The 25,346-nt window shown below is 44.0% G+C and overlaps 1 protein-coding gene across 4 annotated transcripts in view; it reads left to right on the top strand.

Moving 5' to 3' along the window:
* Positions 1-25,346, top strand: part of MYOF (myoferlin) — a 152,442-nt gene that overhangs the window by 102,600 nt on the left and 24,496 nt on the right. For 3 of the 4 annotated variants that reach the window (XM_073685255.1, XM_073685252.1, XM_073685253.1), the window contains 7 exons: positions 845-1,026; positions 1,123-1,281; positions 3,613-3,711; positions 3,852-4,013; positions 4,131-4,296; positions 6,570-6,646; positions 15,008-15,019. In XM_073685255.1, coding sequence (XP_073541356.1) covers positions 845-1,026; positions 1,123-1,281; positions 3,613-3,711; positions 3,852-4,013; positions 4,131-4,296; positions 6,570-6,646; positions 15,008-15,019 — 857 coding nt within the window. The remainder of the gene's footprint in view (positions 1-844; positions 1,027-1,122; positions 1,282-3,612; positions 3,712-3,851; positions 4,014-4,130; positions 4,297-6,569; positions 6,647-15,007; positions 15,020-25,346) is intronic. The other variant, XM_073685254.1, reaches the window with a different exon arrangement.

The raw sequence follows: 25,346 nt of genomic DNA, 5'->3' as shown, positions 1-25,346 counted from the left end.
CTCCGTCTCTCGCGCCCCCCCTTGCTCTGGCGCAGTCTGTCTCCGTCTCTCGCGCCCCCCCTTGCTCTGGCGCAGTCTGTCTCCGTCTCTCGCGCCCCCCCTTGCTCTGGCGCAGTCTGTCTCCGTCTCTCGCGCCCCCCCTTGCTCTGGCGCAGTCTGTCTCCGTCTCTTGCGCCCCCCCTTGCTCTGGCGCAGTCTGTCTCCGTCTCTCGCGCCCCCCCTTGCTCTGGCGCAGTCTGTCTCCGTCTCTCGCGCCCCCCCTTGCTCTGGCGCAGTCTGTCTCCGTCTCTCGCGCCCCCCCCTTGCTCTGGCGCAGTCTGTCTCAGTCTCTCGCGCCCCCCCTTGCTCTGGCGCAGTCTGTCTCAGTCTCTCGCGCCCCCCCTTGCTCTGGCGCAGTCTGTCTCCGTCTCTCGCGCCCCCCCTTGCTCTGGCGCAGTCTGTCTCCGTCTCTCGCGCCCCCCCTTGCTCTGGCGCAGTCTGTCTCCGTCTCTCGCGCCCCCCCTTGCTCTGGCGCAGTCTGTCTCCGTCTCTCGCGCCCCCCCTTGCTCTGGCGCAGTCTGTCTCAGTCTCTCGCGCCCCCCCTTGCTCTGGCGCAGTCTGTCTCAGTCTCTCGCGCCCCCCCTTGCTCTGGCCCGGTCTGTCTCCCTACATATTTCTATCCTAGCCCTGGCTTAAATAATACAATTTCTGGTCACACCAGTTAGGGTGTTTTTAAACAAGACATGGTCTCCGTGTGGTGAAACGGTCACGGTCCTCTGTTTTCTTCTGGTGTCTGGTCATGGCTTTCGTGGACTTGATGTGGCTCCCTCCCATACATACTAACCCAGACTGTGTTTCATCACAGACCCCTACGCACATGTATCATTCCTTCATCGCAGTAAAACCACAGAGATAATCCACTGTACCCTGAACCCGACATGGGACCAAACGCTAATATTCAATGAAGTTGAAATCTTCGGCGATCCACTGGCAGTCGCACATAACCCGCCCAATGTGGTCATTGAAATATTTGACAGCGACCAAGTGGTAAGTATGTACCATGCTGATAGAACATACAACGTCTGATCTAATTCTTGTTTTTACCATGTAGGATTTATTCTTTATATATTCTGTTTTTTTTAGGGGAAAGATGAATTTTTAGGCAGAAGCCTGTGCTCACCTTTAGTGAAGCTGAATTCTGGAATAGACATCACCCCGAAACTCCTATGGTATCCTGTGATGAATGCTGAAAAAAACTGCGGCGACATCCTGGTGGCGGCCGAACTTATTCTGCGTGACAAGGTCTCATTAATATGATAAAATACAATTCCTTTTCTGTACTGCCTGAACTTGTGTGGCTCCAGCCTACGAAGCGGTACAGCACCGTGCCTGGGCACAATCTTTGTATTATCTGGCCATATCAAGCAATTTTAGAGGTTTTTTTTTTTTGTATTTTACTTTATTTTTTTTTCAATCCGATCATTTTTTGTTGTGAAAGATATCAAGATGCATTCACATTTTAATTTCTATTGACCATGACGTACGGACCGACCGCAGGTCTTCCAAGAAAATTCCACAGCCTCCTAGGCATATATATGAGGCTGATGAGATTGGGTCAGGAGAATTGTGGTCGGTCCGTACATCTGAATTCGACTTTACTTAGACCAAAAAAATGACTCATTCTGTGAAGTTTAAAATTGCTTTTTGTTCCAGAAAGAGGAAGAAGAAAACCTACAGCCCTATGCTTGAACACCTGATGGTGTGGTAGACAGAAGCGTACTGTGACCCCCATAAAAAAAATCGATTAGAAATTAGTTAGATATTTTCCCTGTTTCCAAGTTAATAACGTCTACTAATTTATTTATTTATTCTTTTATTAATTTTTTTTCTCATTCTTATTATTTTTTAACTTGCCTTTTTATCTTGGTTGGTATAATTTCAACCACACTTACTGCAAAGAACCCTTTCCTATATTGAGAATAGCAGAGTCATCTTAGGTTTTCTACCACCTGGGGTTTGCTGTCCTAACCCTGCATTTAAACAAGGTGTTTTGGCAACCCCCTGGCACTCAGCTCCTGAGGTACATGCCCAACCGGCACATAAAAAATATTAGGGGCTGCCACGTTAGGGTTATGTAGGTCACAAGTTGTATTTGTGGCCTTTTCCAATGTCCATTCTTGATGCAATGAGTTTCAGTTGAACTTAATGTGACCTTCTCTAAACTTTTGAAGGCACATGTCCAACTGCTCAACGTTTCAGTACTTTTTGCGCAACTTGCTGTTCTCCAACAAGGAGCTTAATAGCAAGAATTCACAACAGGTGTTTGATCCATGAATCACCCAATAAATTTCAGGGTCAATTAGAATTGGTATTAAACAGTCCTAATCATCATGCTGTTCACATTTTGACATGAGACCAAGACGACACCAGTACCTTGTCATTGCGAGGCTTCAAGCAGGATGTTCTCAGACGGAAGTGACCACTGAGCTTAGAGTTTCATCAGCAGGGTGCAACAGAGATACAGAGAGACTGGAAGAGTCACAGAAAGGCAGAGAAGTGGACCTCCTTTGGCCACATTCTATACTGATGACCGCTTCATAGTGCGCAATGCCCCTCAGAACCGGATGGTGAATGCCACACAACTCCAAGCACCCAAGTGTCACGTCAGACCATTCGAAAACGTTTACATCAGAGTGGTCAGCGTGTTAGATAACCTGCAAGGGTACCTGACCCCATCACAAGGCACAGGCTTCGTCGTCTTGTATGGGCCAGAGAGCATCTACTCTGGACGAGGGACCTGTGGGCCTCAGTGCTGTTCACTGATTAAAGTCGATTCACGCTTAGTAGAAATAATGCCAACGATGTTGGAAACATCAAGGAGAGGGCTATGCAGCAGCCACCAGAAAAGCCTTTGGTGGTAGTGGTAGCATGGGCAGGTGTCTACTCAATACAGAACTGCCCTACACGTTGTGACAAGCCCCTACTACTTGAATAACATAATTAATCCAATCATTGTGCCTCTGTACGAACAACACAGGCCTAATTTTTCTGTCACCCATGACGGCACAACGAGAGAGGGGATCCGCCTTTCAAGGACAGGAAACCTTCAAGATAAAAAGGGCAGTGCCTCTCTGCCTCAGTGGTTTCCTGTCCTTGATGGGTGACCTTCCTTCTCGTCGGCGGCGACAGCAGCAAGTTCAAGCTTGCCGGGGCCGGTCGGTGGTGGCCGGGCACAGTCTCTGCTGCGGCCTGTCCCGTGGTTCCTGGAAGCGCCGCGGGAGGCGCCGACATGTGGCCTCCCCGCGTGCGGGCGGGGGTTTGCGGCGCCTACACAGCATGGTAGCCGGCAAACCCCGCGTCCTGGATGTGACGTCACGGGGCGCGACCGCAAGTGACAAAACCGGAAGTCGCTCCCCGATGACGTGCGCGGGGACCTCTGACCCCCGGATGTAATTTTCGGGGGAGGTACCGGAAGCTGCGGGGACGCCGGCCGGTGATCTCCCTGGCACAATAAGGGTACTTAAGGGTAGATCACCGGCCAGGCAGGGGCGCAGCGCACCGTAATGGCCTCACAGCAGCCCTCCCCACAACATGAGCAGCAGTCCATATAATATTTTTTTTCTACTTCTTTAGGATGGTTCAAACCTGCCAATACTGCCATCTCAGCGAGCTCCAAAACTCTACATGGTACCGCAGGGCATCCGACCGGTGGTCCAGCTCACGGCCATTGAGGTAGGCTGCTCTTCAGTGTATCTTTCGTAAGCCAATTGTTAATTCTCTCTTATCCTATAACGATATGAAATTTCTCTACATTATATCATTCTATTTCTGTGACTTTGTACTTTCACTTACATAAATATCTCACACTATAGATCCTCACTTGGGGATTACGCAACATGAAGAGTTACCAGATGGCCTCAGTCACATCCCCCAGCCTAATTGTGGAGTGTGGCGGCGAAATCGTTCAGTCTGCCGTCATCAAGAACCTCAAGAAGACCCCCAACTTCTTAAGTTCTGTCCTTTTCATGAGAGTGGTAAGCCAGGAAAAGGATAATATCTGCGCACCCCTCAACCAGCACAATGTGTACAGTCATGGCGAATATGAAGGAACTGTGTTTCTATTGTAATAGATTTGTTTGTTTTTTTTGTAGCTTTTGCCAAAAGAAGAAATGTATGTGCCCCCCATCATCATTAAAGTGATCGATAATCGGCCCTTTGGGAGGAAACCAGTGGTGGGGCAGTGTACAATCGACACCCTCGAACACTTCCGGTGTGATCCATATGCTGCAAGAATGGATGACGCCGCTGAACTAAAAGGTGCGGACTCGAAGATTGTTTGGGGGTTTATATATTATTAATTTATTTCTCGGAAAAAAATATATTTTCATATTGTTCTGCCAGCCATATGCTGAGTGGTATCCTGTGTGATTATCTTAATAATACTGTAGTGACTGGACTATACAATGGGGTCTTCACTCCCTCATTAGTCTTCATCAGGACCATCATGGGAAGAGCTTTGTATGTAGCATCACTTGCCCAGCTGGTTCAGTAACTCCCATAGAGATATAGTTTGCAAAATAAGGGCAGAGATTCCCCATAATGTCTCCTCAGCACCACAGTTATGCTGGGGGGGGGGGTAAAATGGGGATTTAGGATTCTCATAATGATGAATGATAAATCCCTTGTAATCACACTGGGGATGTCGAACTCCAATACACAGAAGACCAAAATTAAAAGCTTGGACAAAGTCACCTGCCAACCTTGATATTTATTAAAAAAAAAATGTCGACAATTGAGGAAGTTTTTCTTTATGAAATATAGTGATGAAGCTTTTCATAAGGAAACCAACTTAAAGGGGTTGTCCCACGTACAAAGTACATTTTAATAGATCTTAGAATAAAAGTAGCGCATTATCATAAATGGGGCATAGTGGAATAATATAATGTTATGTAAGAGCAGTAAAAAGCATATGGCCCAATGGCCTAATTTAAATATGTAATAACAATGGATTAAAAACCTTGAATTGATAAATAATACAGATAATTAAGTATGATGCCAACAAAAGTGTCCCTCAAACACAATGATACCCCACAGTGTATTCCTGTACAGTACCTTCCACACGCACGGTATGATCGACCTCGATGACCCCCCCCCCCCCCCCAGCAAAGTATGGTGACCAATCACAGTATGATGCCCACACAGACCTCCATACAGTATAATGATGCCCACACAGACCTCCATACAGGATAATGATGCCCACATAGACCTCCATACAGGATAATGGGCCCCACATAGTCCTCCATACAGGATAATGGGCCCCACATAGTCCTCCATACAGGATAATGGGCCCCACATAGTCCTCCATACAGGATAATGGGCCCCACATAGTCCTCCATACAGGATAATGGGCCCCACATAGTCCTCCATACAGGATAATGGGCCCCACATAGTGCTCCATACAGGATAATGGGCCCCACATAGTCCTCCATACAGGATAATGGGCCCCACATAGTCCTCCATACAGGATAATGGGCCCCACATAGTCCTCCATACAGGATAATGGGCCCCACATAGTCCTCCATACAGGATAATGGGCCCCACATAGTCCTCCATACAGGATAATGGGCCCCACATAGTCCTCCATACAGGATAATGGGCCCCACATAGTCCTCCATACAGGATAATGGGCCCCACATAGTCCTCCATACAGGATAATGGGCCCCACATAGTCCTCCATACAGGATAATGGGCCCCACATAGTCCTCCATACAGGATAATGGGCCCCACATAGTCCTCCATACAGGATAATGGGCCCCACATAGTCCTCCATACAGGATAATGGGCCCCACATAGTGCTCCATACAGGATAATGGGCCCCACATAGTGCTCCATACAGGATAATGGGCCCCACATAGTGCTCCATACAGGATAATTTGCCCCACATAGTGCTCCATACAGGATAATGGGCCCCACATAGTGCTCCATACAGGATAATGGGCCCCACATAGTGCTCCATACAGGATAATGGGCCCCACATAGTCCTCCATACAGGATAATGGGCCCCACATAGTCCTCCATACAGGATAATGGGCCCCACATAGCCCCCGGTGTCACGGGCCAAATATAATCACCCTAAGGGCCAGAGATTGACATGTGTGATCTATACTGTGGCTTAGACATTTAAATTGGTGATAATTGCAGCCACCTAACCTGTTGCCTTGAGTCTCCCATAATCCGTGCAGCCCACGGTATCTCATATTTACTCCCTCCCCCCTGGACTTGGTGTCCATACTAGTGATCGTTGCAGTCCCTGGTATCTAATATTTCTTTTCTTCCATGGACTAAGGCCCCCACACTAGTAATCAATGGTGCTTCCAATGATTTAACATTTATTACCTAACCTAAGGAATAGAGACCCCTATAGTGATCGGTGCGGCCCCCAGCAATCTAATATTTATTACCTAGCATGAAGTCTGGAGACCCTCATACTACTAATTGTTGGGTCCCCCAGCAATGTAACCTTTGCTGTTCTACCAGCGGATACATAATCTATCCTTTTAATTCTGTATTAAATCCTCACGATCTTTCAGTGGCGCTCCTGGCATCTTCCGCTCCTCGTGATGTAGTCATAGATATGGATGACACCAAACCGTTGCTGGCCTCTCAGGTAATATCTGCTCTGCTCGGCTCCGCTTCCGCTTCTGTTTTTGCATGATCTGTGTCAATGTTGGTTAATAGATGAATAACTGTGTCTGTTTCCCAGTCCGTTCACTGCACACTGCTTTTTTTTTTTTTTTTTTTTGCTTCTGAGCACCAAACCTTCCCAAATGTCCGCGGTCCTACTTATTCCCAACACCAACCCGTCCTGTGCTGCCAATAGGGCTGTTCATGTGTTGTAACCTCAGGACTTACATTGGTAGACGAAAACCCAAACTCTAATTACTACATTTACGCCTATGGTGTCCTTAGTTATCCAATTTCCCCCCAACCTTCACTGCCGTCTCTGTGTATATTAACTCTGACCCCATCCCATATACCGCTAACCGTACAAACCCTGCGTCACTAAAGCTAAGCGTTCACGACCTCTCCTCCTCGTACTATACCGTGCACTTATCATCTTGCTGCCATTCTTCTACAGCAGCAAGACAAGTGGGATCTGTTTCACCTCAAAAAGGGCAGGCCAGAAAAGGTAGTAACGTCCACAAGCGTCCGTCCCTCTGTGTCTGTCTGTCATCCTATCATGGGTTTGAGGGCTTTTCTGTGCACTGACTTCCCATATAGCTTACTATACATTTTAGTGTGGGCCGATGAGGTCACATAGTGTCCATCACCTCTCCACTTCCCATTCCATACAATAAAAAGGAGACCTGGTCCTAAAATCTTGCAGCGGAAAATCCATTATGCTGCAGATGTCACCCCGGATTGCACCTTCACTATATGGTTTTTGCAGCTTCATTGGTCTAATGAAGATTAATGTAGTGGTGGAATGAAAAGCACCCTGGCAATCGGGCGAGACACCATTGAAGAAGTGTGACCAATGGAGCTGCTGTTTTCTGCAGCCTGCTTGTAACAAACCTGGAAACTGCTAGAATTGCCCTCTTTAGTCTGGTCTTACAATATACATCACGTACCTTTCTTATTTGCACCATGCTAATATATCAAGCGCCTTAGTCTAAAATGTATCCAGCCTGGCTTTTGCGTTGGTGTCTGGTTCATGAATGGTACAGTACACATAGTGCTGGAAACACATTCATGATGGTCACATGCAGGTTGTAAGGTTCCTATTATTTGGAGATGGCTTTTTAAAGGGAATGAGTCATTAGAAAACACCCTTTTGTTTAAATCAGGTTTTCATGTTAAATTCATCTTTTCTTCTTTTTGTTAATATCACTATATGTATGGGTAATTATATATATATATATATATATATATATATATATATATATATATATATATAGTATGTTATATGAAAAAGTTTGGGCACCCCTATTGATCTTAAGCTTAATGTTTTATAAAAATTGGTGTTTTTGCAACAGCTATTTCAGGTTGATATATGTAATAAGTGTTGGACACAGTAATGTTTCTGCCTTGAAATGAGGTTTATTGTACTAACAGAAAATGTGCAATCTGCATTCAAACAAAATATGACAGGTGCATAAGTATGGGCACCCTTATCATTTTCTTGTTTTAAATACTCCTACCTACTTTTTACTGACTTACTAAAGCACTTTTTTTGGTTTTGTAACCTCATTGAGCTTTGAACTTCATAGCTAGGTGTATGCAATCATGAGAAAAGCTACTTAAAGTGGCCACTTGCAAGTTGTTCTCCTGTTTGAATCTCCTCTGAAGAGTGGCATCATGGGCTCCTCAAAACAACTGTCAAATGATCTGAAAACAAAGATTATTCAACATAGTTGTTCAGGGGAAGGATACAAAAAGCTGTCTCAGAGATTTAACCTGTCAGTTTCCACTGTGAGGAACATAGTAAGGAAATGGAAGAACACAGGGACAGTTCTTGTTAAGGCCAGAAGTGGCAGGCCAAGAAAAACATCAGAAAGGCAGAGAAGAAGAATGGTGAGATCAGTCAAAGACAATCCTCAGACCACCTCCAGAGAGCTGCAGCATCAACTTGCTGCAGATGGTGTCACTGTGCATCGGTCAACTATACAACGCACTTTGCAAAAGGAGAAGCTGTATGGGAGAGTGATGCGAAAGAAGCCGTTTCTGCAAGCACGCCACAAACAGAGTCGGCTGAGGTATGCAAAAGCACATTTGGAGAAGCCAATTTCTTTTTGGAAGAAGGTCCTGTGGACTGATGAAACCAAGATTGAGTTGTTTGGTCATACAAAAAGGCGTTATGCATGGCGGCAAAAAAACACAGCATTCCAAGAAAAACACTTGCTACCCACAGTAAAATTTGGTGGAGGTTCCATCATGCTTTGGGGCTGTGTGGCCAATGCCGGCACCGGGAATCTTGTTAAAGTTGAGGGACGCATGGATTCCACTCAGTATCAGCAGATTCTTGACAATAATGTTCAAGAATCAGTGACAAACTTGAAGTTAGGCAGGGGATGGATCTTTCAGCAAGACAATGATCCAAAACACCGCTCCAAATCTACTCAGGCATTCATGCAGAGGAACAATTACAATGTTCTGGAATGGCCATCCCAGTCCCCAGACCTGAATATCATTGAACATCTGTGGGATCATTTGAAGAGGGCTGTCCATGCTCGGCGACCATCAAACTTAACTGAACTGGAATTGTTTTATAAAGAGGAATGGTCAAAAATACCTTCATCCAGGATCCAGGAACTCATTAAAAGCTACAGGAAGCGACTAGAGGCTGTTATTTTTGCAAAAGGAGGATCTACTAAATATTAATGTCCCTTTTCTGGTGAGGTGCCCATACTTATGCACCTGTCAAATTTTGTTTGAATGCAGATTGCACATTTTCTGTTCGTACAATAAACCTCATTTCAAGGCAGAAACATTACTGTGTCCAACAGTTATTACATATATCAAACTGAAATAGCTGTTGCAAAAACACCAATTTTTATAAAACATTAAGCTGAAGATTAATAGGGGTGCCCAAACTTTTTCATATAACTGTGTGTATGTATGTATGTATGTATGTATGTATGTATATGGATATACACTGCTCAAAAAAATAAAGGGAACACTGAAATAACACATCCTAGATCTGAATGAATGAAATATTCTCATTGAATACTTTGTTCTGTACAAAGTTGAATGTGCTGACAACAAAATCACACAAAAATCATCAATGGAAATCAAATTTATTAACCAATTGAGGCCTGGATTTGGAGACACCCCCAAAATTAAAGTGGAAAAACACACTACAGGCTGATCCAACTTTGATGTAATGTCCTTAAAACAAGTCAAAATGAGGCTCCGTATTGTGTGTGGCCTCCACGTGCCTGTATGACCTCCCTACAACGCCTGGGCATGCTCCTGATGAGGTTGTGGATGGTCTCCTGTGGGATCTCCTCCCAGACCTGGACTAAAGCATCCGCCAACTCCTGGACAGTCTGTGGTGCAACGTGACGTTGGTGGATGGAGCGAGACATGATGTCCCAGATGTGCTCAATCGCATTCAGGTCTGGGGAACGGGCGGGCCAGTCCATAACTTCAATGCCTTCATCTTGCAGGAACTGCTGACACACTCCAGCCACATGAGGTCTGGCATTGTCCTGCATTAGGAGGAACCCAGGGCCAACCGCACCAGTATATGGTCTCACAAGGGGTCTGAGGATCTCATCTCTGTACCTAATGGCAGTCAGGCTACCTCTGGTGAGCATATGGAGGGCTGTGCGGCCCTCCAAAGAAATGCCACCCCACACCATTACAGACCCACTGCCAAACCGGTCATGCTGAAGGATGTTGCAGGCAGCAGATCGCTCTCCACGGCGTCTCCAGACTCTGTCACGTCTGTCACATGTGCTCAGTGTGAACCTGCTTTCATCTGTGAAGAGCACAGGGCACCAGTGGCGACTTTGCCAATCCTGGTGTACTGTGGCAAATGCCAAGCGCCCTGCACGGTGTTGGGCTGTGAGCACAACCCACATCTGTGGTCGTCGGGCCCTCATACCTCCCTCATGGAGTCGGTTTCTAACCGTTTGTGCCTACATGCACATTTGTGGCCTGCTGGAGGTCATTTCGCAGGGCTCTAGCAGTGCTCCTCCTGTTCCTCCTTGCACAAAGGCGGAGGTAGCGGTCCTGCTGCTGGGTTGTTGCCCTCCTACAGCCCCCTCCACGTCTGCTGGTGTACTGGCCTGTCTCCTGGTAGCTCCTCCAACCTCTGGACTCTACGCTGATAGACACCGCAAACCTTCTTGCCACAGCTCGCATTGATGTGCCATCCTGGATGAGCTGCACTACCTGAGCAACTTCTGTGGGTTGTAGAGTCCGTCTCATGCTACCACGAGTGTGAAAGCACAACCAACATTCAAAAGTGACCAAAACATCAGCCAGAAAGCATTGGTACTGAGATGTGGTCTGTGGTCCCCACCTGCAGAACCACTCCTTTGAGGGTGTCTTGATAATTGCCAATAATTTCTGTCTATTGTCTATTCCATTTGCACAACAGCATGTGAAATTGATTGTCAATCAGTGTTGTTTCCTAAGTGGACAGTTTTGATTTCACAGAAGTTTGATTTACTTGGAGTTATAGTCTGTTGTTTAAGTGTTCCCTGTATTTTTTTGAGCAGTATGTGTGTGTATATATATATATATATATATATATATATATATATATATATATATATATATATATATATATATATATATATATATATATATATATATATATATATATATTAATATAATGTTAGGCCTAATGTTAAACTCCTAAAGGTCCTTGTGAAGAGAGGGGGAGGAGGTGAGCTGTGTCATCACTTAAAGTGAATGTTGGATCATTTATTATCTGCTGTATATAGTTCTGTTATCTGGTATTGTAATGTCTGTGCTGATAATGAGACTGCGGAAAAATCATCTGAGGTATGAGTCTAGTATGAGGCCTAATAATTTGTAATCTTCACGATTTAATTATATTTTTAAATATATAAAGTGATATATGATGCAATATTCACATTTTTTATATTTAAAAAAGTACATATAACCTAAAACCTGATATAAACAATGTGTCATTTTCTGATTACACTTTCCCTTTCACTGATTAACCTGGTATGGCAGCCTTCAGTGGGGGACAGCTGCCATCATTACTTTTGCTGCGTTGTGCTGGGGGGAATCGGCTTTTCCTGTGTGCTGTTTCTAGTTTTCTGCATATTCCTACATTTACACTAATATTATATGGCAGGGGTTTTAACCAGAGATATCAAGTAAGATTTGTTCATTGGACATTGGAATTATTGTGATGCTCTCCCATTTAAAGTTAATTTAGAGTGATCATCAGAAAATGACCCATTTGTTTAAATCAGGTTTCCTTTTTTTTCTACATTTGACAATGGTTGGTTTTTTTTTTGTGTGTTTTTTTTACCTTTTTTTTTTTTATTTAAAAAATAAATGCAAAATTAGTAATCCTGTAATTTTCATACTGGCCACTGGAATTTTTTTTTTTTTAGACTTTTACTTATGGTCATTTCTGGAAGTGTTTACACCATTTTCATTATTAGCAGGTTTAAAATGACAAGTAATACCCATACACAACTGATAACACAGCGTCCACCTAATAGGTGGTGTCACACTGACCTTTGCACACGTTCATTAGATGCTTCAATACAAAAGACAGGGTCTGACCATTGTGGCTAATGTTCATGCGTTATTTCCTGAAACAAAAGTAAGTTAGTCTAAAAAAAAGTCCCAGTGGCCAGTGTGAAAATTACAATATTTCTATTTTTTTTTAAATACAGATTGTACTATATAAAAAAAATTGCTAATATATTAAAGTACATTTGGCACTAAAACCTGATTTAAACAGTAGATAATTTTCTGATGACCAGTTCCATTTTAAGTCATGCTCCAGATTTGTCTATTTTAGTAATTTTTTTGTATGCAACATAGTACAACAATTCTGTATACTTTGTTCTTATAACTCTGTTGTGCTGTTCCTCTGTTATTCCTGTAAAATTTAAAGGGCACTTTAACCATTAATATAATATAATAATAATAATAATAACAATAATATAATATAGCCATTTAAAAGATAATTCAGTCGATCCCTTTATGACCCTAAATTACTGTTCCAGCAGCAATAAATCACAATTTGAAGGTGTCTAGAAGTGCATTTGGGAGTGACGATGCACTTACAGCTTCTCAGCCTTTCGCTGTATTCCCTACCTTGCACCACCCTCCCCTGGATGATTGACAGGTCAGTGGCCGTGTAGCAGAGCAAATGAGCTGTCAATCATCCAGGGGAGGGTGCTGCTAGGTAGGGAATACAGCGCGAGGCTGAGAAGCTGTAAGTGCATCATCACTCCACAATGCACTTCAAGACAACTTCATAATGTGATTTCTTGCTGCTGGAACAGCGCTTTGGAGTCAAAGGGAGCAACTGGCTTATCTTTTAAATTACTGTCATATAAATGATTTGGGGGGTTAAAGTTTGACAGGTTCCCTTTGGCAATGTCCAGTTGTCATTTTTTTTTTTTTATTAAAAGGGAACCTGTCAAACGTTAACCCCCCAAATCATTTATATGACAGTACTGCGGCCCATTTTTATTTAGACTATTCATGGAAATAAGCTGTAATACCAGATGCTACCCATGGACACGGGTGGCGCTTTTTTGTAATCCTTGTTTTTTTTTTTTTATATTATGCATATAAATTAATAAATTCTTATTTTGGAAAATGATTGATTGATACGGCCTTTATCTGTTTTCTAAGTGTTGTAATATTCAGCTGTATGGACATTTCACAAGTGTATTGCATATAATTTGCAGCTGTTAGGCAGCATGTCAACCGCAGTCGGAAAACTGACCTCTCCAACCACAGTGCATGTATGTATGTCACGAGGAGGAGGCACTGATGGGTGATCTCTGGGTACATCAGGACCACTGCTTGGGCTTCTATGGGGAAAAGATTTTGGAGAGCATTTCTAAGAGGTCAGATATTCCCAGCAGAATAGCCAATACCAAAATTCTTTTTTTTTTTTTTCAAAATCTGGAATTTTTTAAGATTAATCTCTCCAAAATCTTCACAAATGGTTCCAATAAAAATATATCACTTGAAAAATGTTTTATTTTTTTTTGTTATCCTAGGCCTTACATTAGCCATTAACTTAATCTGATATATATATATATTTACATTTTTTTTTACATGCCTTTATAGTAATCAAAAAAATTTTTTTTTTTTTTTGCAGCTTTCTGAGTCCCCTACAGAAAAAAATAACACATCACACTGGTTACCTGTAGCCACCACTAGAGGGAGCTAAATGTTGTGCATTGAACTTAGTGGTTTTCCTAATTTGGGGACTTTTTTTATTTTTTGGGTTTCATTAAAATTTGTTCTACGAGGGCCTCAGTAAATGACAGCTGAAACTACAAACTCCCCGTCACACACTCCTAGCGAGCTCACTGACTGATTCTCAGTTAATTCATACTGCAGCCAGCGATAAACATTGTAACACAGAGGCTAAAGAAGGTAAATATTTTTAATGAAACCCAATTGAATAAATAATTTTTAGCCTCAATTACATGTAGTTAAGAAAAAAAAATGTTCCCCAATGTGCACAGCCCCTTTAATGATGGTCCAGTATCCAGTATACTCCCTCTAGTGGTTAGTTGGTCAGAATGGTATTTTGTTTTACTTAAAGCCAATGGTCGTGCTGCCCTTTCCCCCCACAACACGTGAAAATGTATTTTGCTGCATATTCCTGTCTAATATGTTAAGGAACTGTCCCTATTTTCATTCTCAGAACTTTCCATCCACTCATTCTGCCAGCACTATAAGTACTAAAACTTCCTTTCACACACTACTTGCTTCCCAGCATGCATTGTTCCTGATATTGTCCAATGGCTTTACCGCCATGAAATGAAAGTCCAACTTTATCGGCTGTAGCATTTAATATTTTTTCAAGTGATATATGGACTCTTCTGTAAATTTTAGTACAAATTTGTGCGTATTTCTGAGTGTTTCTGCAATTCTTTGTAATTGGGTTGCTTAGTAAGGTAAGTGGGTTTTATTTCCTTTTTTTTGCTTGGTTTTGAAGGAAATGTATTTATCTAATTTCATCATTTACGTTTATTACATACAAGATGCGAATAATAAACTAAATCAATACGAGATGTAGTTTGCTTTGTACATCACTCGTACAAAGCATGTGAATCCTCATCTGATGATCCCGGCTCAGATTATCACTTTTTGTATGTAATAAATTGAGAACTCTCACAAAATTCAAGATCTGTGTGTACTTGGTGACATTGACTCCTCTTGCTATATAATATATATAATAAAAATTATCTATATATTTTCAAATTTTCTCTGTTCTAATATGTGCTTTTGTTTTTTACTTTTTTGTATTTTTTTTTTTTTGCGACTGATCCTAAACCAGCTTCAAGAAAAGGTGAGAATTCTGCTCTGAGATATCCTATAGACATTTCTTTAACTATGGCAAAAACTGTTGTAAATTTAAAAAAAAAAAAAGTTGTAAGCTAAATGTTATACCCATTTTTTGCAATTTTGCAACCTTTTTTGTTGTATTGCTCCAGTACATAAAAATAAAACTAATACAGACTACAGACAAACTATACAGTCATTTTGCCTTTCATCTGCCACTCACTTCTTGGTAAAATTCATGTAGCAAGTAGATTAGACTGATGCACGGTCAGACTACACAGGGTAAATCTGTAGTCTGTTACCATGGAGACACATAGCTCAGTATAGGCGCTGTAGACACAAAATAATAGGAAACCTTTAATTCCTGCCAAATTTGAAAAACATTTAACTTTTTTTTTCACCTTTAGCCATCATAGAAGCAACGGTTGTTGTTATTAGTAATAATAGACCTTTAGTGTAAAATGATGATCAACCTTTACATTAGTCTGAGGCTGAGGCTGTGTACCTATCTGAGTTGGAAATTTAAAAAAAAGGTCAATAACATCTGTCTGTAAGCAATAATCTCCACATCAAATGACAGCAAGTGGCAATATTGAAAACCAGTAGGAAATAGAAGCACAATACACGTCGGAATGTTTCGGAACTAACTTTTTAGGTAGTGTTTGTTTGCACTTCTTCATAGAAACTTTTGACAAGTCGTGGGTGACATGTCAAAGGTTTCGATGGAAGGAATTGAATGCTGAACCTTTTACTGATTGTGGACATCTGGAGAAATGGGATTGGTTGAACACAGACAGCTAACCCTGTCTATCTGAGTGTTTCTGCCCCCTAGGGCTCGTGCATCCAGGAGAATTGGGCCGATTATGCAAATGACACTCTGATCCGAGTGTGAGCATAGTGTAATCCAATTCTCTCAAATGACAGAATCGGAGCACACTGAAGAGAAGATGGAGAACTAAATTTCTCCATCTTTTCCATTGTCAGTGCTCAGAAATCTGATTGCACTCAGGTGTCATTTGAGCGCAGTCCGATGATTTCCATGCACTCATGGACTTGTAATCTAAATATGAGATCAAACTCTGACATGGAGGAAAAAAATTGCTCCGAGAAAAAAACCTTACACGTGCAAGGCCCCATAGAATAACATTGGTCCTGGTGTGATCCGATGTTTTGTCAGATCGCGCTCGGAACGATAATACGGCTGTCTGCAGCAACCCATGGTTTTAGTGGTCATTATCTATCTTGGCATCCAGATCTCCGATCAAAACATCTGACAGTTAGTTTTTAAATAATATCTGATAAATATGATTATTTTATCTACCATGTACATAGCTGTAGTGATTGCATAAAGCCTTTTTCACAATCCCTTTAGGGCTTCCTTTCTGAAAGGAGCCATGACTCCTACGACAGATTCCATTTTCTAATACATCCCATTGACTTTTAGTGGAATTTGTCCAGTTTCTGATGGTTTGACAGGAAAAATACTGAGGGCTACACTATTCTTGCTCACGCAATGTTCACTACTCTCAGCAGCAGCACAAATAGTCAGATACTTATTCCATTACAGCAGACCAATCTGCTCCTTAATGCCATTTTTCTTATTGGCACCTGAAGGAATTGCACAGCAAATTGTACGAGAGGGATATGCTTCCCAAAAATTTTTGGTATGTTTTTTTTCCATATGCTATGAATAGTCTCAACATTTCAGGTGTTGCACCCTTCATCAGGCGTAGAGATGTGTCAGAACTAGTGATGACACATTTCGATCTCTACGCTCTTGTTCTGACTAGTGATGACACATCTCGATCTCTACGCTCTTGTTCTGACTAGTGATGACACATTTCGATCTCTACGTTCTTGTTCTGACTAGTGATGACACATTTCGATCTCTACGTTCTTGTTCTGACTAGTGATGACACATCTCGGTCTCTACGCTCTTGTTCTGACTAGTGATGACACATTTCGATCTCTACGCTCTTGTTCTGACTGGTGATGACACATTTCGATCTCTACGTTCTTGTCCTGACTAGTGATGACAGATTTCGATCTCTACACTCTTGTTCTGACTAGTGATGACACATTTCGATCTCTACGCTCTTGTTCTGACTAGTGATGACACATTTCGATCTCTACGCTCTTGTTCTGACTAGTGATGACACATTTCGATCTCTACGCTCTTGTTCTGACTAGTGATGACACATTTCGATCTCTACGCTCTTGTTCTGACTAGTGATGACACATTTCGATCTCTACGCTCTTGTTCTGACTAGTGATGACACATTTCGATCTCTACGTTCTTGTTCTGACTAGTGATGACACATCTCGATCTCTACGCTCTTGTTCTGACTAGTGATGACACATTTCGATCTCTACGCTCTTGTTCTGACTAGTGATGACACATTTCGATCTCTCCGCTCTTGTTCTGACTAGTGATGACACATTTTGATCTCTACGCTCTTGCCCTGACTAGTGATGACACATCTCGATCTCTACGCTCTTGTTCTGACTAGTGATGACACATTTCGATCTCTACGCTCTTGTTCTGACTAGTGATGACACATTTCGATCTCTATGCTCTTATTCTGACTAGTGATGACACATTTTGATCTCTACTTTCTTGTTCTGACTAGTGATGACACATTTCGATCTCTACGCTCTTGTTCTGACTAGTGATGACACATCTCGATCTCTACGCTCTTGTTCTGACTAGTGATGACACATCTCGATCTCTACGCTCTTGTTCTGACTAGTGATGATGTAGCGCCCCGAGGGTTCGGTTGCTACAGGGGTATTGCACCTCAACCAGAGGTGTGATATTTCACTCCCCGGTAAGGATGGAGTGTGGGCCAGGGCTCAGTTAGCTGCATACACCACACACACCCCATTGCCGGGGGACAGCTTGACGGTGCTCCCATGTATATATATGCAGGCACGACTGACCATGTCCCTGGCTGGAGTGGGGAGGGGGGAGAGAACCCAGTGATGTAGGAGCAGAAGGGGACGGTTTCTGGAGCATAGGAAGGAGCTCATTGGTTGCAGGTCACCTGAACTCAGACACAGAGGTAGATAAAAAGGTGGGGGCCATCTTAGGAGGGAGTTCAGTGTTCTGTGAGAGGAGAAGGCAGGGAGCAGAGCTGCTGCATGGGCTCTGCTCCCTGGGCAGGCCTAGCACAGAGGCCGGAGCCAGAAGGGAGAAGAGGAGAAGGAGAAGGAAGAAAGGTGGAGAGAAAGAGGAGTAGAATGGCTCCAGAAACAAGAAGGCAGGAGGGACCCTAAGAACCCACGAGATAACGGGTGAAGGGTCAGGCAGAATAAGGATACAGGATTCCCAAGTTGGTGGAGGTAAATTATCCCTCAGCCAAAGACCGGAGGTCGTGATCATCTATTGGTGCGACCCCCTGCTATACCCACTAGGAAGGCACCACATAGGGTCAGGGAAACCGGCGACAGGTTTCACCAAGAGAAGGCTCGAGGCAGCTGGACAGAAGTGTGGTCACTGGTGGGGCACGAGAGGCCAGAGAAAGGACAGAAGGGGGTCCTGTGCCATACTCCTGAATTGCCTGGGGGTTGACCGAGCTCCTCACCTGGTGGACGCAGCACGGCTTGGGCAGTCATTGCTGACAGAAGTGACTCGGATAACAACTGTGAGTAAAAGACCCTGGACTGCATCACTGACTCTGTGTGATTTATGCTGCGCCTGCACCATCACCCCCAGCATCCTACTACACTGCCCTGAGGCTACACTCTTCCCGTGGGGAGTTATACTATCTCAGCTGCACACACCATCAGCCTCCGCGGTCTGCATTGCAGCGGCGGTTCATAATAGCCGCAATCCACGGGTGGCGTAGTCGGACATTCAAAACCCTATAAATAGACTGCCACAACGTTTGGTCTGACCACCCTGAGCCACAGACCGGGTTGCCACTACTACCCCCATTATTGCCCTGTTGCCCGGCTCCGAGAGCCCCACGGCCCAGGGGGCGAGTCAATGACACATCTCGATCTCTACTTTCTTGTTCTGACTAGTGATGACACATTCCGATCTCTACGCTCTTGTTCTGACTAGTGATGACACATTCCGATCTCTACGCTCTTGTTCTGACTAGTGATGACACATTTCGATCTCTATGCTCTTGTCCTGACTAGTGATGACACATTTCGATCTCTATGCTCTTGTCCTGACTAGTGATGACACATTCCGATCTCTACGCTCTTGTTCTGACTAGTGATGACACATTTCGATCTCTCCGCTCTTGTTCTGACTAGTGATAACACATTCCGATCTCTACTTTCTTGTTCTGACTAGTGATGACACATTTCGATCTCTATGCTCTTGTTCTGACTAGTGATGACACATTTCGATCTCTACGCTCTTGTTCTGACTAGTGATGACACATTTCGATCTCTACGCTCTTGTTCTGACTAGTGATGACACATTTCGATCTCTACGCTCTTGTTCTGACTAGTGATGACACATTCCGATCTCTACGTTCTTTTTCTGACTAGTGATGACACATTTCGATCTCTACGTTCTTGCCCTGACTAGTGATGACACATTTCGATCTCTACGCTCTTGTTCTGACTAGTGATGACACATTTCGATCTCTACGCTCTTGTTCTGACTAGTGATGACACATTTCGATCTCTACGCTCTTGTTCTGACTAGTGATGACACATTTCGATCTCTACGCTCTTGTTCTGACTAGTGATGACACATTTCGATCTCTACGCTCTTGTTCTGACTAGTGATGACACATTTCGATCTCTACGTTCTTGCCCTGACTAGTGATGACACATTTCGATCTCTACGCTCTTGTTCTGACTAGTGATGACACATTTCGATCTCTACGCTCTTGTTCTGACTAGTGATGACACATTTCGATCTCTACGCTCTTGTTCTGACTAGTGATGACACATTTCGATCTCTACGCTCTTGTTCTGACTAGTGATGACACATTTCGATCTCTACGCTCTTGTTCTGACTAGTGATGACACATTTCGATCTCTACGCTCTTGTTCTGACTAGTGATGACACATTTTGATCTCTATGCTCTTGTTCTGATTAGTGATGACACATTTCGATCTCTATGCTCTTGCCCTGACTAGTGATGACACATTTCGATCTCTATGCTCTTGCCCTGACTAGTGATGACACATTTCGATCTCTATGCTCTTGTTCTGACTAGTGATGACACATTTCGATCTCTATGCTCTTGTTGTGACTAGTGATGACACATTTCGATCTCTACTTTCTTGTTCTGACTAGTGATGACACATTCCGATCTCTACGCTCTTGTTCTGACTAGTGATGACACATTTCGATCTCTATGCTCTTGTTCTGACTAGTGATGACACATTTCGATCTCTACGCTCTTGTTCTGACTAGTGATGACACATTTCGATCTCTACGCTCTTGTTCTGACTAGTGATGACACATTTCGATCTCTCCGCTCTTGTCCTGACTAGTGATGACACATTCTGATCTCTACGCTCTTGTTCTGACAAGTGAGGACACATCTCGATCTCTACGCTCTTGTTCTGACTAGTGATGACACATTCTGATCTCTACGCTCTTGTTCTGACTAGTGATGACACATTTCGATCTCTACGCTCTTGTTCTGACTAGTGAGGACACATCTCGATCTCTACGCTCTTGTTCTGACTAGTGAGGACACATCTCGATCTCTACGCTCTTGTTCTGACTAGTGAGGACACATCTCGATCTCTATGCTCTTGTTCTGACTAGTGAGGACACATTTCGATCTCTATGCTCTTGTTCTGACTAGTGATGACACATTTCGATCTCTACGCTCTTGTTCTGACTGGTGATGACACATTCCGATCTCTACGCTCTTGTTCTGACTGGTGATGACACATCTCGATCTCTACGCTCTTGTTCTGACTAGTGATGACACATCTCGATCTCTACGCTCTTGTTCTGACTAGTGATGATGTAGCGCCCCGAGGGTTCGGTTGCTACAGGGGTATTGCACCTCAACCAGAGGTGTGATATTTCACTCCCCGGTAAGGATGGAGTGTGGGCCAGGGCTCAGTTAGCTGCATACACCACACACACCCCATTGCCGGGGGACAGCTTGACGGTGCTCCCATGTATATATATGCAGGCACGACTGACCATGTCCCTGGCTGGAGTGGGGAGGGGGGAGAGAACCCAGTGATGTAGGAGCAGAAGGGGACGGTTTCTGGAGCATAGGAAGGAGCTCATTGGTTGCAGGTCACCTGAACTCAGACACAGAGGTAGATAAAAAGGTGGGGGCCATCTTAGGAGGGAGTTCAGTGTTCTGTGAGAGGAGAAGGTAGGGAGCAGAGCTGCTGCATGGGCTCTGCTCCCTGGGCAGGCCTAGCACAGAGGCCGGAGCCAGAAGGGAGAAGAGGAGAAGGAAGAAAGGTGGAGAGAAAGAGGAGTAGAATGGCTCCAGAAACAAGAAGGCAGGAGGGACCCTAAGAACCCACGAGATAACGGGTGAAGGGTCAGGCAGAATAAGGGTACAGGATTCCCAAGTTGGTGGAGGTAAATTATCCCTCAGCCAAAGACCGGAGGTCGTGATCATCTATTGGTGCGACCCCCTGCTATACCCACTAGGAAGGCACCACATAGGGTCAGGGAAACCGGCGACAGGTTTCACCAAGAGAAGGCTCGAGGCAGCTGGACAGAAGTGTGGTCACTGGTGGGGCACGAGAGGCCAGAGAAAGGACAGAAGGGGGTCCTGTGCCATACTCCTGAATTGCCTGGGGGTTGACCGAGCTCCTCACCTGGTGGACGCAGCACGGCTTGGGCAGTCATTGCTGACAGAAGTGACTCGGATAACAACTGTGAGTAAAAGACCCTGGACTGCATCACTGACTCTGTGTGATTTATGCTGCGCCTGCACCATCACCCCCAGCATCCTACTACACTGCCCTGAGGCTACACTCTTCCCGTGGGGAGTTATACTATCTCAGCTGCACACACCATCAGCCTCCGCGGTCTGCATTGCAGCGGCGGTTCATAATAGCCGCAATCCACGGGTGGCGTAGTCGGACATTCAAAACCCTATAAATAGACTGCCACAACGTTTGGTCTGACCACCCTGAGCCACAGACCGGGTTGCCACTACTACCCCCATTATTGCCCTGTTGCCCGGCTCCGAGAGCCCCACGGCCCAGGGGGCGAGTCAATGACACATCTCGATCTCTACTTTCTTGTTCTGACTAGTGATGACACATTTCGATCTCTATGCTCTTGTCCTGACTAGTGATGACACATTTCGATCTCTATGCTCTTGTCCTGACTAGTGATGACACATTCCGATCTCTCCGCTCTTGTTCTGACTAGTGATGACACATTTCGATCTCTACGCTCTTGTTCTGACTAGTGATGACACATTCCGATCTCTCCGCTCTTGTTCTGACTAGTGATGACACATTTCGATCTCTATGCTCTTGTTCTGACTAGTGATGACACATTTCGATCTCTATGCTCTTGTTCTGACTAGTGATGACACATTTCGATCTCTACGTTCTTGTTCTGACTAGTGATGACACATTTCGATCTCTACGCTCTTGTCCTGACTAGTGATGACACATTCCGATCTCTACGCTCTTGTTCTGACTAGTGATGACACATTCCGATCTCTACGCTCTTGTCCTGACTAGTGATGACACATTTCGATCTCTACGCTCTTGTCCTGACTAGTGATGACACATTCCGATCTCTACGCTCTTGTTCTGACTAGTGATGACACATTTCGATCTCTACGCTCTTGTTCTGACTAGTGATGACACATTCCGATCTCTATGCTCTTGTTCTGACTAGTGATGACACATCTCGATCTCTATGCTCTTGTTCTGACTAGCTCATCACTAGTCAGAACATGAACAGTTCTATTCACCATCAAGGGGCTGGGATTATTTTCCGCTAAATAACAGTATATATGGTCCGTTTTTCTGTGTGGATGTAACAGTTGTAGAACCGTTCTTGTTCTGACACAATTCTTTGCCTGATGAAAGGTATAACACCTGAAACACTGCTACTATACTGTATGTCAAGTGTTTTATACTTTTACTAAAGTGGTGGTGATCAAGGATATGAAAAATTAAAAAAAAAAAAAAAAAAAAAAATTGTAAAACTTATTCCGTGTAAATGATATTGCAAAGCAGAGAAGCTTTTTTTTCCCGCCAAGGTGTCCGGTTAAGAGTTTTCCTGATTAATATTCATGCAGAGGAAACATATCTGACTTGTACATTCAGTGGTTTGGTATCTGGCAGGCGCGCAGCTCTGGGGGCTGATAATTCTCCCAGTGTTTGCTCAGTAACTCGTAAGGTCACATGATCCTGCGTTAAACAGATTTCAAGGGTCTTTAATTGAGCGAGGGGAATTCTGGTAGAAGCAGAGGGGCCAAGTATTCTTATCTGCTGGTAATGCCTACATTTTCCTGGCTGCTGAAAACTGACTGAATATATCAATATTCGTGAGAGAAGGGAATTCCTCCAGATGGTGGTCAGAGATTATTTTCGTGGCTAATAATTTATTTATTTGGACCGTGTTTTCTAGTAATTCTTTAGACGTTACTGACTATTTGGGAAGCTTTACTTGTATCTAGGATATCCAGGCTGATAAATTTAAAGGGAATGTGTCCTCAGAAAATGACTTAATCAATTTAATGTATTTTAAAAAGAAAACTAAAGTTTTTGACAATTCTTTTTTTTTATAATTTTATTTTTTTAGGCCTAGTGGCCAGTGTGAAAACTGCAAGACTTACTTTTTGATTTCTAAAGCAGATTGGATTAATAAATATATGGAAAATATATTTATATAATATCACAATCTGTTTTAGAAAGAAAGGAAAAAAATCTTGCAGTTTTCACACTGGCCACTAGGCCTAATTGTAAACTCACACTATTTCCACTTTTCAGCAGTCTCATTATCATCACAGGCAGGGTTACAAAGACAAATAACACCTCTATACACAGCTGATAACACAGAACCCACCATTCACAATAGCCGATGTTACAGCTCTCCTCCTTCTCCTCTCTCCCTTCACAATAGCCGATGTTACAGCTCTCCTCCTCCTCTCTCCCTTCACAATAGCTGATGTTACAGCTCTCCTCCCCTCTCCCTTCACGATAGCCGATGTTACAGCTCTCCTCTTCCTCCTCTCCATTCACAATAGCCGATGTTACAGCTCTCCTCCTCATCTCTCCCTTCACAATAGCCGATGTTACAGCTCTCCTCCTCCTCCTCTCTCCCTTCACAATAGCCAATGTTACAGCTCTCCTTCTCCTCTCTTCCTTAACAATAGCCGATGTTACAGCTCTACTCTTCCTCCTCTCCGTTCGCAATAGCCGATGTTATAGCTCTCCTCTTCCTCCTCTCCCTTCACAATAGCTGCTGTTACCGCTCTCCTCCTCCTCTCCCTTCACAATAGCTGCTGTTACCGCTCTCCTCCTCTCTCCCTTCACAATAGCCGATGTTACAGCTCTCCTCCTCTCTTCCTTCACAATAGCCGATGTTATAGCTCTCCTCTTCCTCCTCTCCCTTCACAATAGCTGATGTTACCGCTCTCCTCCTCCTCTCCCTTCACAATAGCTGATGTTACCGCTCTCCTCCTCCTCTCCCTTCACAATAGCCGATGTTACAGCTCTCCTCCTCCTCCTCTCTTCCTTCACAATAGCCGATGTTATAGCTCTCCTCTTCCTCCTCTCCCTTCACAATAGCTGATGTTACCGCTCTCCTCCTCCTCTCCCTTCACAATAGCTGCTGTTACCGCGCTCCTCCTCTCTCCCTTCACAATAGCCGATGTTACAGCTCTCCTCCTCCTCCTCTCTTCCTTCACAATAGCCGATGTTATAGCTCTCCTCTTCCTCCTCTCCCTTCACAATAGCTGATGTTACCGCTCTCCTCCTCCTCTCCCTTCACAATAGCTGCTGTTACCGCTCTCCTCCTCCTCTCTCCCTTCACAATAGCCGATGTTACAGCTCTCCTCCTCCTCCTCTCTTCCTTCACAATAGCCGATGTTATAGCTCTCCTCTTCCTCCTCTCCCTTCACAATAGCTGATGTTACAGCTCTCCAATTCCTCCTCTCCCTTCACAATAGCTGCTGTTACCGCTCTCCTCCTCCTCTCTCCCTTCACAATAGCCGATGTTACAGCTCTCCTCCTCCTCCTCTCTTCCTTCACAATAGCTGATGTTACCGCTCTCCAATTCCTCCTCTCCCTTCACAATAGCTGATGTTACCGCTCTCCTCCTCCTCTCCCTTCACAATAGCTGCTGTTACCGCTCTCCTCCTCCTCTCTCCCTTCACAATAGCCGATGTTACAGCTCTCCTCCTCCT

Source organism: Phyllobates terribilis, unplaced genomic scaffold, assembly GCF_046119375.1.
Source record: "Phyllobates terribilis strain yellow unplaced genomic scaffold, ASM4611937v1 Scaffold_5__5_contigs__length_657084704, whole genome shotgun sequence".
NCBI classification, from domain to species: Eukaryota; Metazoa; Chordata; class Amphibia; order Anura; family Dendrobatidae; genus Phyllobates; species Phyllobates terribilis.
Note: the sequence above shows the minus strand (reverse complement) of the source record. Positions and strands in the feature narration are given on the sequence as shown.